The 14049-nt window shown below is 43.7% G+C and overlaps 1 protein-coding gene across 1 annotated transcript; it reads right to left on the reverse strand.

Moving 5' to 3' along the window:
* Nucleotides 1–151: 151 nt before the first annotated feature.
* LOC147166571 (insulin-like growth factor-binding protein 1) lies at nt 152–3517 on the reverse strand. The gene is made up of 4 exons (XM_086089413.1): nt 2983–3517; nt 2664–2833; nt 2326–2454; nt 152–1341 (listed from the first exon to the last, which is right to left on the reverse strand). The coding sequence occupies exons 1-4, from the start codon at nt 3371–3373 to the stop codon at nt 1231–1233; spliced, it is 801 nt and encodes a 266-aa protein (XP_085945539.1). The 5' UTR covers nt 3374–3517; the 3' UTR covers nt 152–1230.
* Between the last annotated feature and the right edge of the window lie 10532 nt (nt 3518–14049).

The following is a 14049-nucleotide window of genomic DNA, read 5'->3' on the forward strand; positions in this document are numbered from 1 at the left end:
CTAATTCCTGTGCCCGACCAGGGCAAATAGAGCAGGTCAAAAGGTAGCGCGCGGCTGAATGTCCTTGGCAAACGGTCTAAAGTTAGACGAGGACCTCCACTTGAGATCCCCCCCCGATAACACTACACACAAACACCACCCATATAGAACCTGGGGTTAAGTAATGTTTTTATTAAATATATCACCTTTTTTTTCCTTACATGACATCTCAATTACAAAAGTGAGCGAGCAGTTTATTAGTCTCTTTGGAATCGATATCAACAAAATACTCTCCAACAGCAGCATGTAGATCGGAACGGAGGCGCCACTTGAGAACCGCGTCGCGGTTCAACTGCGGGGACTCCTTCTACGTGGTCATGTGTTCGTAATCGGAGAGGAAGAAGAGCAACATACAAGGTATCGGCGGCGGACACATAAACACACTTGAGAGAGGACACATAAATACTGGAGGTAGGTCAATGTTGAAATACCCGTCTGAGCGGAGGTGCGTTAACCGGACGCCAGCCTTGCCTGTCATGTGATCTGCGCCGCGCGGGGGAACCACGGGAAAGCTTTTCTCAGACTACGGCTTGGAATTGTTCAAATCGGACAGTTTTGCAGTCACTCCAGGGAGCTGACGGTGATTCGCGGCAGGTCAGGAAAGACATTTAAATGGCGGCAATGTAAAAAAAAAAAAAAAAAGAAAAGATTGATAGAAAAACAAAACGACAGCAATAATTGACATTTGGACACTCAGTGCTTTCATTCTTGCTTGGTTTGTCACAAACCAAAAAAACCTCCAGACCACTTCAACGGTACAACGAGCTCAACTCAGCTATGGAGTTAGTCGGGGCCAAGATAAATATATACACATTAAACAGCCATTAAAAAAAAAAAAGAACAACAGTAACACAAAAATGTTATAAATACCAATAATAATAATAATAATACACGACAACAAAACAAATTCAACCCAAATGAAATAAATAGAATGAAAAGTAAATGTATCCATATTAAAATCTCCATTCAGAAAAAACAAAAATAGATTCTTTTCCTCTTCTCTTTGGGACAGACGATCGTTTGAGAGGGAACTGGGGGGGCGTGGGGGGGGGGGGGGGGGGCGACGGCAGTCCCATAATGACAGTGTACCTGATTACAACACCACCAAGGACCAGGTCAATAAATAAACAGCTATCAAAATGGAACATCAGTGGCTTGCTTCTTTTTTCTTTGGGAGATTCGCGTCTCTTTTTACGAGCACTCGGAATCCGCCGCCACATCGCTGGAGCCTAAAATCTTCTTGCCGTTCCAGGAGTTCACGCACCAGCATCGCCCCCGTTGGCCGTCCAGAGACGATTCGCACTGCACAAAAAAAAAAGGCATTTCCATTGAGCCGACATGCAGTTTGCGCTCACGCCGCACTGTGATTGACTTAACGGCTGGGATTCTGTTACATTAACGACAAGCGGGTGTCCAACGCGCGGCCTCGGGCCCAAACTCGGCCCGTCGCATCACCTGCTGTGGCCCACCAAAGCAAACCATCTGCGTCAATTTCCATGATCTTTAACGTTGGGTTTTTTGCAAAATGCTTTTTACAAACTTTTACCTTTGACTTCTGATTTCAAAACAAGTTATCCATCAAATTGTGTGTAATAATGTAATAATGATCCACTATCGGCTGCGCTCTTGTAGCCCTTTTAACGATCAGGAACGAGAAATTTGAAGAATAGAAAACATGGAATTTTAAGGAAATATGCTATATTGGGATATGTAGTTCATTCTTTTTAAATGATCTGTCATTGTTTTTTTTTTTTAAATCAAAATTACGAGCGGTACCTGATCTGGTACTTAGATTGGTATGGTGATTACTTGAGTTGAGTACTCGTACTCATATCGGTCTGAAAAAAGTGGTATCCAATATTCCTAATCATTACATATTCATAACAAATTGATGATTACCAGGTTTGAAATCAGAAGTCAAAGATAGTTTGTTTAAATCTTGCTGACCTTACTGTAAAAAATTATTATTATTTTTTTTTTTAATCCTTGCAAATTCTCAAGGTTATTTATTACACATGGAAATTTGAAGAACCGTTGAAGGTTGACGCAGGATTCGCTTCAACAGGCCACGCAAGAAGCTGCGGCGGACCACCAGTTTGCTTCCTGTGGTGCAGAACGTGCCAATACTTAAGACACCATATTTGGCCGGGTCAAAAAGAAAAACCAATAATAATTAATATAATTAACATTGATAGGCTCCAGCGTGACCCTTGCGAGGACAAGCGGTTAAGAAAATGGATGGATAATTAATATGAATAAAAATCATAACATATTTGTGGTACCAACCTGCTTGGGTTTGTAGAGCCCGTGCTTGTCACAGTTGGGGAGGTAGAACCTGGTCAGTTTGTCTCCTAACTTCTGTTGCGACTTGGCAATCTTCTCCAAGGCTCTTTGCAGCTCGATGTGACAAGGCCCCTGCGCGGGAGCAAGCAGGCGACGAGAGGGTTAAACGAAAGCCTGTCGCCGCCCATGCACTTGTCAAACAGGACGCGGGCTCCCCCTAGCGGCGCCAAACTCATCGTGCCATCTCTCTCGTGAAAAAAAAACTTTTAGCAACATAATTGCAAATGGATCGTGGACCCTTTGACGGCGATATTTGAGAGGAAATCGAGTGCTGAGCTCACCTGCTCGACCAATTTCTTGCGGATGGCGACCACTTTGGCTTTCATGCTCTCCTGGGCGTCGGCGGCCGCTCTCGGGTCGTAGGGCTTACTCTGGCCGGGGAGGTAGTAACTGAAGCCGGGGTCCGAGACCACGGCGACATTTTCCATCTCCGCCTCTTGCTCTCCCTGATCTGGAAGGAAGGACGACGAATGAACGTGATGCGGGATGGATGGAATGCCGGAGAAAAGAAAGAGGAAAAAAAAAAAAAACTCGGATCAGATCGGTTTGATTGAGCGGATAAATTCGATCATGTGGCCGGGAAAAAAAAAAAGGGCCTACCTTGCGTCTGAGGCTCCGCAGTCGGTTTGGGCTCGGAGCTCTGCGTGCACGCGCCTTGTCCCCGGGTGAGAGAGTGCAGCGGCCGGGGGTCCCCGGGTCTGGGGCTGCACCTCAGTCCGGAGCCGCAGGGCGCCGTGTAGATGCCGCACAGCTCGTCCGCCGTCAATGCGCAGGCGGGACAGCATCCGCAGCCGGGCTCCCGCAGGACCTCCGCGCACCCGGGATCCACCGGCGGACACTGGCTCAGCCTCTCCGGGGTGCACGGGGAGCATCGGATCGGCACCGGCTCCGGCACCGGCACCGGCACCGGCGACCCCAGCGTCCCCGTGGCCAGCACGGAGCACACCGCCGCCACCACGACGTGTTTCGCGGAAAATCCACCCCAAAGCATCTTGACGTCTTGACAATTGCAGCAGGATTTAGTGAGAAAATGGGAAAGTAGTATCTTGCCCAGTTGAGGGTTTCGTTTGATTTTGGCAAAAATGTCGAAGTGCCCTCCCTATTTATAGCCGGCTGGCGTATGGTGTGTGTTTGACGCATCGGCGTTATGAATGATTTGAGAAAAGAAGGTGTACTGATAGCCTGCGCTCTGATTGGCCCGTCGACGCTCGGCCCCGCAGCCTCATTTGAATACAACAATCACGTCAATATTGATTTTAGAACAGCCCGTACTTGCACGTATTGTGCACCGGTGACGACACACCGGCGTTTGAAGACACACAATTTGCCCCCCCCCCCCACGCAGGTTGCCACATCACTTCTTTTTTTTTGTGCATTACGCCATTTTTTGGTGCGCCTTTTCATTCATTCATTTCCCTTCATTTATCTTTTGTTTTGATGACCAATTGGAGTTTGCTCACATGCAGCTTGATATGCGGATGTAATGGGTTTGAGTGCACGGGTGACGTGGTTCTTCGGCGCTCGCATGAATGAGCCTCCTTTGTTTGAAACTCCCCCTCATTCATTTTGTGCCTCACAAACTTTTAACGTCCCGTTTGGGAAACTCAATACAGTAATGAGAGAAGATGCGGTTGCGCACGTCTGCACAAAAAAGTGCGTGGGCATTCTGAGAGGACGCACTGGCTCTCATTTGAGATGAGAAAACGTGCATCCGTGCAGGAAGACATTCATCGCAGTAAAAAAAAAAAAAAAAAAAAAAAAAATGGTTGCGTCATTGACGGTCGAGTTGGGACCGCGTTGAGATCGAAATCCGAAATCGTTTGCGCGTGCAGTTGCGAGGTCGCAATTTGGCCTCGAGTCAAGACAAGTCCAGTTGAAACGACCACTTTTTTCTTGTTGAGGTTTATCATAGAAAAGAAGTTGGACCGGGGGCCGGGTGGGCCTGACGTGTCCGCAAACACGTCCCTCGGTCGCCTTGCAAGCTTTTATGGCCTTTCCGCGACTTCCTCCAAGAAACTTCTCATCACAAGCAGCTCGTTTATTTTCATCTCAGTTGTAACGCATCATTGTTTAATAAATAGCAAGCCCCCCCCCCCCCCCCCCATGCAACAGAAGTCGCTGTGTGATTGGCCCACGCAACTGCCTTATAGGATTGCATCATCTGTCAACTGCTGTTAACGTTCCTGCTCACGTGAGCTCACGTTTGGAACCCCCACCCGCCCCCCCCCCCCCGCACCCCCCCGCGGGCTCCATAAAGATGGCAGTGTGCAACGAATCTCGTGTGGAATGGGAGGCATTTCACACACATTGCCACTTGTGAAATGATGGCGGGCCACTGATAACATATAAAAAAACACTGAAACGGAAAATCTGACACTTTATTGCCCAAAACAAACGTGAATGTTTTTCTAGTGTGTTGTTTGTCCTGTTCAATAAAGGTTTGAAAGTGCATCAATCAATTTAGTTCAGAGGTGGCCAATTCATTTCGCAAAGAGTCTGTTGCACCCAATAATGTAAAAAAAAATCCTGAAAAATTTAATAACATTTGCATGGCTTAACGCGATTCAAAATGTAAGAAAATCCCAAAATGTAATAATTCCAACCAATAATGTAATTAAAAAAAAATAATCTTGACTGATATCGTGAAAACATTTATAACTTATTGCAGAAGTCTTTTAAGTAGAGCAGTTCTAAGCAAGTGGGCGGAGCTTACTTTGATGAGCTCGCTGCTGCAGAGCTGGTTTGACATTATAAAAAAATTAAATATGTCAAATAACCCCAACACTGACCTCCATTCATTTACATCAGGCGGTGTCAAAAATACACTTTGGGGGTTGAAATCAACATTTAACATTTTAACGCTGCAATTTATGCTGTGAATGAATATAACAGATTTTCAAGACACATTCATGTAGAATTTTGAATTGAAAATGAACGTCTATATTACATTATGTCGAGTTTTTTCATGCAGTTTTGAGGGGAAAAGGACTCATCACTATTCATTTATATTCTTTTTCTTTAAACTAGCATAGGTCAGAGGTCAGCAGCTGATTTGCCCCCAATTCATTTGAGCAAACGTGTGACTTAAGAAGTGCGTGTGAAAACTCTTCGCATTAATAATTATACCCAAAAAGTAGCTCTCGCTTGTGTTATTTTTATCCGCCATTTTTAAATGTAGTCTTAGTTTTTTATCCTAGTTTGTCAACCTCATCACGTTTTTATTTAGTCCATATTTAGTTGACTATATATTTAGTATTCTAGTCTTTATTTGAGTCTAAAAAACATAATTTTATTCATCTCGTTTTAGTCAACAAAAACTGTCAACGTTTTAGTCAGGACAACATTTTTTTTTTCCCTGTGTTTGTTTTGTCAGGAAATGATGTTGAACATTTCGGATCTTAATCTATTTCACATCAAATGTTCTCTCGTCTTTTTGATGAAAATCAACTTGACACACAATTCCAGTTTATCAACAAGTGGCTACTTTGGCTCCAGGATGCTACGAGCTAGTGAGTTAGCCCGCGTTAGCGGTCACATGACCATCATTGTTGGAACGTTGTCGCCGTTGGATTCACGTTACGTTATAACTGCAACTGACTTTCGCTTTCAACCCATTCCGGGAATCCACTTCCTGTCTGTCCCGCGTTGCACTCGCGAGCTGCAGATTAAAAAAAAAAAAAAAAAAGGGGGCGTGTCACCATGTGTCAAAGTGACAGATGAGCAGAGACAAGATTTGACAAAATCATATCATTTTTGTCTCATCTTCATTCGTCGACGAAATTGCAGACTGATTTAGTCCCAGTTGTTGTTTATTAATGAGAGTTTTAGTCTAGTCTAGTTTTTTAGTGTTGCCAAAAATAATTGACAAACTTTTTTGTTGTTGTTGTAAATGATGACAATGATGAGTACATCTTTTTTTCCCCCTCATTGTTGTCGTGTTTTCACACGCCAAAGTTATGTTCCTTCTTTGATAGATGTGTTACATTCGCGCCAGTGAGTCCTAAGATGAACCGGGATTTAAGAATGAGCCCCCCCCCCCCCCGTATGCTTTGTGTGTGTGTGTGTGTGTGTGTTTATGCGCTGGCGGGAGCTGGAACATAAATTAGATGATGCATGCATACATGCACAGCTTCCTGACCGCAAAAGTTCCCAGCAAGTTTCTGCTTGTCTCGCCGTTTGTCATTCTTGTCTGGCTCGTATAATACGGATTTTTATACAGTAGCTAAAACTTTTTTTTTTTTTTTTTTTTTTTTTTTTTAACAGACTATTATCATCTATTGACTGAGCAACTCTACAATATGCAACCTGTTGAACTTCCTTTTTATTGCTGGCACTATTTGGTAAACATGTTTTCTGTCTGTTTTTTTGCGTGCCGGTCACATTCGGCGCGGTTAGCGAGTTATCTCAGGTCAGGGCCAGACCTCCTTTTTTTCTTCTTCTTTCTTTTTTTTTTTTTTTTGTACGCTGCTGGATGCGAGCCCAACCCAAACCACAAAGCCAAGCCTGCGGCTGCAGGGAGAGCGATGATAGCGTACGAGGTGTTTGCGCCTCTTTCCACATACGACGGCACTTGGCGTTGAGCGTCAAATGTTTACGTTTGTCAAGAGCGGCCGGAAACTGTCACTTGTTGTTTCCGGAGTTTCTCCCATCTATGTACGCAACATTCGATTCCGTTTCGGGGTGATTCCGACTTTGCCCTTTGCCAGAGCGTCAAAAGGGGGCTTGCGATGATGTATGGGCTCAAAAAAGAAAAAGAAAAAAAAAAAGGCTTGTTTGAACTCACACCCACAAAAAGAATGCACACCTGCGCGATTACGACACACGGGCAGCTCTTAAAAATGAACGCATAGAATGTTTTTTTCTTTTCCTTTGTTTTTACGATGTGTTTATTGGAACAAATGTAATTGTTGGGGGCTGATGATGCAACATGATTATGGATTTTCTTGTAAGAAAAAGAAAACAAAATGGCAACACTTGTGTTAGCTTTAGGTTTGCCTGTAAAATACTTTTTTGTTAGGTTACATTAGCATCTACTGAAATTGAAAAGGAATTTGAAGGAGTGCCAGTTGGCGTTTGTGGATCTCACTCTGCTTCATCTATCATTCCTTCCTTCCTTTAGTCTTTCTTCTGGTCTCTTGACGTCTTCCTAATCCAGTTGGAATTGAGATGCGTCAGGGGTTGGTGAAATATTCTGGATTTGTAACTCCATTGGTGGAGGTCGGTGTTGGATCTCACTTTGCTCCATCTTTCCTTCCTTTGGTCCTTCCTCTGGTCTCCTGACAACTTCATGATTTTGGCGAGACTTTGAAGTATACGGTTAAGGGGAAGGGTTTTGGATTTATAACAGGTTTCAGGTGAAAGTCGCCAGCCCCAATATTTTGTCCCACTTTTACACAGATCCCGTCCCGGTGTGCCATTTTTTATTGAACTTTTTTTTAGTCCAGTCAGCAAGCTATTTGTTTGGTTCATGTGTATGTCTATACTATACATCATTAAAACATAAACAATAAAAGTTAAATTCCTTCCTATTTACTTTCACGTTTACGTTTGCCTCATACCAGAACTAGAACGACTTCCTGCTTCTGTGTCTAAGAATCATGGGAAAGGTGAAAGGTACAAACGAGAATGCTTTGTTACGAAGGAATTTGATGCTGACGAATCGTTAAGGAGCGCTCGCAGATATACGTTGCTTATAAGACAAAATTTGTAATCACATTTTTAGCAATAAAATGTACATGCAAAGCTTCTCCCAGATTTATTGGTTCAAGCGTACATCGATGACTGCAGCATTTTCGTCGTGGCGACAGAAAATAGCCTGGAAATCAAGTCAATAAGGGTTTAGGTGCTTTTAGTGAGTGGCAACGTAAAATGGCCGCCGGTGGATTCACATCTCACTGTGAGTCTATCATACAGAAGTCTGTGGGTACAAATGGGCGCATGTTAGTGTAACCTTGTGCCTTTCACACGGCCAATGTGGGATCAATTCGCGCTCAAAAATGTGACGTGAGCAGTCAGAAAAAGTTTGTTTTTTCTTTCTCCTCACAAGATTTTCTTAATCTGGCACAAAATGGAATAAATCATAAATTGATGTCTTAAGGAGTTCCCATCAAATATAGCTCGGGTCAAAACTGGCGCTTCCATTTTCAGCCACATTTTAGAAATTGATGAGCTTGTTAGCGTGTCGCAGGATGTTTAAACGTTTGTGAACGCTACATGTTTGCGAACGTGTGATTGCACACCTTTGTGTGGGAAACCCAGGAAATCAGCGCTCCCATGTGCCAGCGTCCATTGTGTTTTGCTTCCTTCACGCCGTCCTCCTCTGACTGACTTTATGTTTAGCTGCCGTGTTTCCTTTTTTCGCATTGTGCCGCTAATGAGAAGCGGGAGGAAGTTTGAGTGCCAGAAGCTCGCGCTCGGCAAAATCCGCTCCTTTCTCGTGATTGGATTTTGCAACGGCATCAGTACGAGAAATTTCCCAGCCAAATAAGTACATTTCATTTTTGGTGATACATTTCCCAATGCATGTATAGAAGATATACGAAACAAAAACAATAAAATGAAACAACCACATATTGTTGTTGTTGTTGTTTTTTTTGTCAGTGCAAAAGGACGACACAAACTGCATAATGGCAAACCAAGTGCAACAACTCATTTTGTGCACCCCCCCCCCCACAAAAAATGTAAACCCTAAACCACCAAAATCATGTTAAACCACCTGCACCACCATTTAGACCTGCATATTTATTGTAATCGACTCTTTGTCATCAAATTGTGAGACACAAACACGCAAATGAAGATGTGGAGCGTAATGAGTGAACATGTTTCCCAATAATTTGGGTCAAAGAGTTTGTGTGAAAAATGACATGACACATTAAAGGGACAGTTCGTGATCCCTAGCGCCATCTAGCGGTCATTAGAAGCACGCAGGAGCACGCACACTGCTGTGGCTCAGAGAGACCAGATTTCGCAAGCCTACCACCAATTCTTATTTTGCGTGAATTAGCCCGAGCAGCTAACAAGAGCAGCTAGCGGGAGTTAGTCGGAGCCATAGGCTGGAATGGCTAACGAGAGCGGCTCGGGGGAGGAGCTCGTTTCCAAATAAATAAATAAATAAATAAATAAAAGCTGTAAAAGCTTGCGAGAGCAAAACAGAGAGTGACAAGCGACGGGCCCGAATGAGCAGATCCAGGTCCAGAAAGTAAAAACCCTGCCACCGTTTGGCTAGCTAGCTAGCTAGCTAGCTAGCTAGCTCCCCGGCAGGTAAACGAGCGCCATGGGAGCTAGCTGGAGAGCTAGCTCACTATCATCTGAGGCTAAAGCCAAACTGTGGCAGGCTTTTTACTTTCTGGACCTGGATTTGCCACCTCTGCTGAAATCCCGGGAGTTGGTGACGACCACCTGAAAAATGGCAGCTCGAGTAAAGCGAGACAAAAGCCGTGTGATATCATTAGTGATTATGACACCTCCAATTATATATATATTTATATATATGGTACAACATATTTTTTTGCATACTATTGACTGTTGGTTTTTTTAAATGAATGAATCAGTTATTAGTTCACCGCTAGATGGCGCTAACAAAGACAAACACGCAAGATTTGACCTGTGCCATGTTTATCGATGCGGTTCTGTGGCCAGTCCAGTCTGTTTTGTTTTTGAGGATTATTCCGCTTTCGAGGCTTTGAAGTCCTTTTTCCCGCGCGCTTGACAGTTTTTGGATTAGCAGGTCGACTTCCATCTTGGGGGGGGGGGGGGGGGGGGCATTTTGGACGAGGCGAGGCCAAACGCGCAGGAGGACTCAGCTGTGTTCTTACACAACGGCGAGTTCGTTGACCCACTGTGTTGTTGCACTGATACGCTTTTGGGGAAAACAAAACAGAACAGGCAGCGCAGAGAATAACACGCTCGCGCTGGGAAAGTCCTTGATTAGAAAGTTTACAGGAGGAGGATGTTTTGCTCTGCTAATCAAAAAAAAAAAAAAAAAGGAGCGTTTGTGTTGGTGGAAGCTGGTTGGGAAACACTTTTGAAGCGGGTTTGTTTGTGCGGATTTGTTATGTTTTATGTTATGTTCCTCTTCAACGCACTTAATGCTGTCGTGCTGATACAAGAATAACAAAACATGAATATATCATGTTTTTTTTTTTTGCTTTTCTTTCTTTTTATTTTTCTCTGAAATTTTTACTATGAAACATTTAGTAACTTACATTTTGTTTTCACAGAGAAATCCAAAGACGCTTGCAGTACATTAGAGATGGGCCAGTAATGAGCGCAGGCATCCCACCAGGCTGATAACCAGGCCTCCTTTCAAGGTTTCCGTACTCGTGATGCGTCTTGGCCGCAATTTTCGCCACTGTTGTTTTCATTTTTGTTTTATTTGTCAGTCAATTTTTGTTATCGTTTTAGTCTCAATGAATGGCTTCTATTTTAGTTTTAGTTTCATTTTCGTCTGACATTTTTTTTCTATAATGATAAACATTTTTCGTTCGACAAAATTATCATTGAATTACATGTGTATTGTTCTCGCACCGTTTTCTTTTAAAAGGTCAAAGGTCACTACATGCCCTTGTTGTTGACCCCTGATACAGTATATGACACTGAGCAGGAAAAATAGCAACAAGGTACGCGACAAATGCGATTCGGCGAGAACAACTTTGCTTCTGTATCTACTGAACACAACAAATCACAAATGTTTGGACTTTAAAATTTTTACAGGCACATGACCAGCTTCACACCATTGAAGTCAGTTGCACAAACTTTCTGATCGTATGATGTGAAATTATCAAAAGGCCTCCAGGATTTGCTAAGATAAAAGCTACGGACGGCAGCGTTCAAAGACGTAAGCAGCGTTTTCCCTCCCACGCTTGATGTCCAAATTCCAGCAGCATTTCCAGTAAAGGATGTTATGACGCAGGAGGCGCGTTGGGGGAAACTTGCAGCGAGCGAAGGCTGGAAGCAGTAAGACGGTCGTTAACCCCGCGTTCCGCCGCGTCCCACTCAGACTGCCGACGGACGGCCCGCTCGCTCTCCTCCCTCCGCACCCTTTTTTTTCTACAAGCGCGTGAATATTGACTTTGGCACTCCCGCCTTTGATCGGCCCTCTTTCGAGCAAGGTGGGAAGCGCAGACGTCAACACGCGCACAAAACACAGAAGAAATACGTAATCACGTCCGTTCTTGCGCGCGCGCGTGTCTGCGTGCGTGCGTGCGTGCGGGTTTGTGCTCTTGAATTCACCCGTCTTACTTTGTGTGGTCACGCACCCCAAAAGTAACGACCCCATTTTCCAAATGTAAGAAATTAAAAATACTGATATTTGCGCTTGAAACGTAAGAAGTAAAAAGTCACCAGAAAAAAAAAATTCAAGTACAGATATTTGAAAAATAACAAAAACTTAATTACAGTAACGAAAAACAAGTACTTCCCATCTCTGTCCTCAGGTAAGACTACAGATAGAGCTTGGGGGCCCCCTGGCGGCTTGGGGGCCCCAGGCAGACCAGAGTCGTGAAGTTGTCAGGAGACCAGAGGAAGGATCAAAGGAAAGAAAGATGAAACAAAGTGAAGTGAGTTATAAGACCAGAATTGTTCACCAACCCCAGATACATCGAAATTCCAACAGAGACCAGAAGAAAGACAAAAGGAAGGCCAGATGAAAGCCGGCTTGGTTCCTCAAACAAATCTCGTCCACACAGAAGCATTTCAAGACTTGCGTGTGTCCAAAAGAAGACGCTGAGGACGTTTAACGGCTGTAATGCATATGCCAAGTCTGGAGTGGCGCTGTGGAGCAGCCACAGGGAGTAAACGGAAAGCGTAGAAGAAGAATCAGCCAAGAAGACAAACACTTTTTTTTCTAACTTAATGGCAATCTACAGAACAAACTTGGCTTTGCATGTATCGAACCACGAAAAAGACGAACACGGGAGAGGTGACAATGGCGGCCGATTGAAGCACAACACCGTGTTCGTGTGGACGAACGGCCTTAACGTTAAGAAACTTGAAACGGGCTTTTCGTGTGGGCGGGGCCTAAATACACGAACGCCGATTGACAAGATGAGACACACCTGGGCAAGACAAAAGTGGCAGGGGGGGCACTGATTGGTTGACACACGAGGAAGGTCAGGCAAACAGGTGGATTACGTGAAGCTTGACGAGACAAGGGAAGGACACACGGACAACCAAAAACAAAACCGATGACAAAAGACAAACGACAAAGCAAAGCAAATCAAACCACATCATATTCATTTATAACAAACAGTTGAACGATTGCAGGCAAAACTGTCAATTGGTTTTGTTTGTTGACATTCATGCTCGGCTTTCTCTTCTGCTGAATCACAAATGAAATGCAAAAGAGGTGTGTGTGTGTGTGTGTGTGTGTGTGTGTGTGTGTGTGTGTGTGTGTGTGTGTGTGTGTGTGTGTGTGTGTGTGTGTGTGTGTGTGTGTGTGTGTGTGTGTCGGATTTGTCACCAATTGAAAAACACAACCTTAGTGCTTTGGCGTCATGACTGATCTTATGTTGCCATGGCAACCCGTCACTCAGGATGTTCAGCATGCCATTTGCACTTCCACTTTGCGCGCACACACGGGGGGGGGGGGGGGGGGGGTGTTGACAATTCCAACTCAGCTTGACACAAATTCACACAATCATTGTTTGGCTTTCCTCTCTTTTTTCTGGTTTATGTGCGTGTTTGCTTTATGTTGAATTTTATGTACCGTACGTTCATTTCCCGCTCTGTCTATTTGGGTTATAACATAAAAGGAAGGCAAGATAATGTGCGGATTGCAAATGTTGTAATATTTGCTCGACGTACAACAAACTTGAGAGTAGTTAAACCCTGTCTTTTATTTTTACCTTCTTAATTCATATATTTATAAATGTTGTTTTCATTTTAGGCAACAATGGCAGGTCATTTAACTGGCGACCACGAAGCGCGGCGAGTCGAACCGTACTTCCAAGCAGTCGCGGTATGCATTTTTAACATAGCCCAAATGCAACGCTAGGTAAGAAATGTGTTACTTTTTTCATTTTACTATGGTGTTTATTAAATATTGCGCACAAGTAATACACATTTAAAAAAGAAAACTAAAACTAATACCGAAACTAAAACTAAGCATTTTTTTTAAATGACTAAAAACGAATTAAAAAAACAAAACTCAAAATGAAATAAAAACAAAAATCAAATGAAAATTCCAAAACTATATTAACCCTGGTCGCCGGTCCAAAATGTTTGCTTCACATTGTCAGTCCGGCGTTTTCTCTAAGAAAGACAATCCTCAAAAAGGTTCCACAGAAACAGGCTGAAAATCGTAATTTTCAGTCAAACCTTTTCAGCATTCTCAGATTTCCGCTAAACGTTTGAGTTAGCCACTTTCCTTTGGTCATCTGTTAAATTATTTGCAATGATCTTCTGAAAAGAAGTAGAAGAAACAAAAGAAATAAGGCAAACAATAAAGAAGTCGAGCAACTGTACGTTGATCTAAAAATGTTGCGCAAGACCCTTTCTTTGTATTTACTCTCCCGACGGTCCCGTTTTGCAATGCAGACGAATGACGTCACGTCAGGAAAAATGGGTCCGACACGGAAAAGGTTTGCTCCAAAGGTCGGGCTGCTGTTTTCCTCCTCGCTTACGTAACGCCGTCGTTTGTGTTTGCCGGCGGAAGTCGAGGCCCCCCCG

Source organism: Leptonotus elevatus, chromosome 11, assembly GCF_054856555.1.
Source record: "Leptonotus elevatus isolate MCC_2025b chromosome 11, RoL_Lele_1.0, whole genome shotgun sequence".
In the NCBI taxonomy this organism is placed as follows: domain Eukaryota; kingdom Metazoa; phylum Chordata; class Actinopteri; order Syngnathiformes; family Syngnathidae; genus Leptonotus; species Leptonotus elevatus.

What these genes read in the sequence shown, in the direction of transcription:
- LOC147166571 (XM_086089413.1), bottom strand. Translation starts at nt 3,373, where the DNA reads ATGCTTTGGGGTGGATTTTCCGCGAAACACGTCGTGGTGGCGGCGGTG. An exon ending in GCAAGAAATTGGTCGAGCAG is followed by an intron (nt 2,455 to 2,663) that starts GTGAGCTCAGCA and finishes GCTCCCGCGCAG; the next exon opens with GGGCCTTGTCACATCGAGCT. An exon ending in GGCTCTACAAACCCAAGCAG is followed by an intron (nt 1,342 to 2,325) that starts GTTGGTACCACA and finishes TTTTTTGTGCAG; the next exon opens with TGCGAATCGTCTCTGGACGG.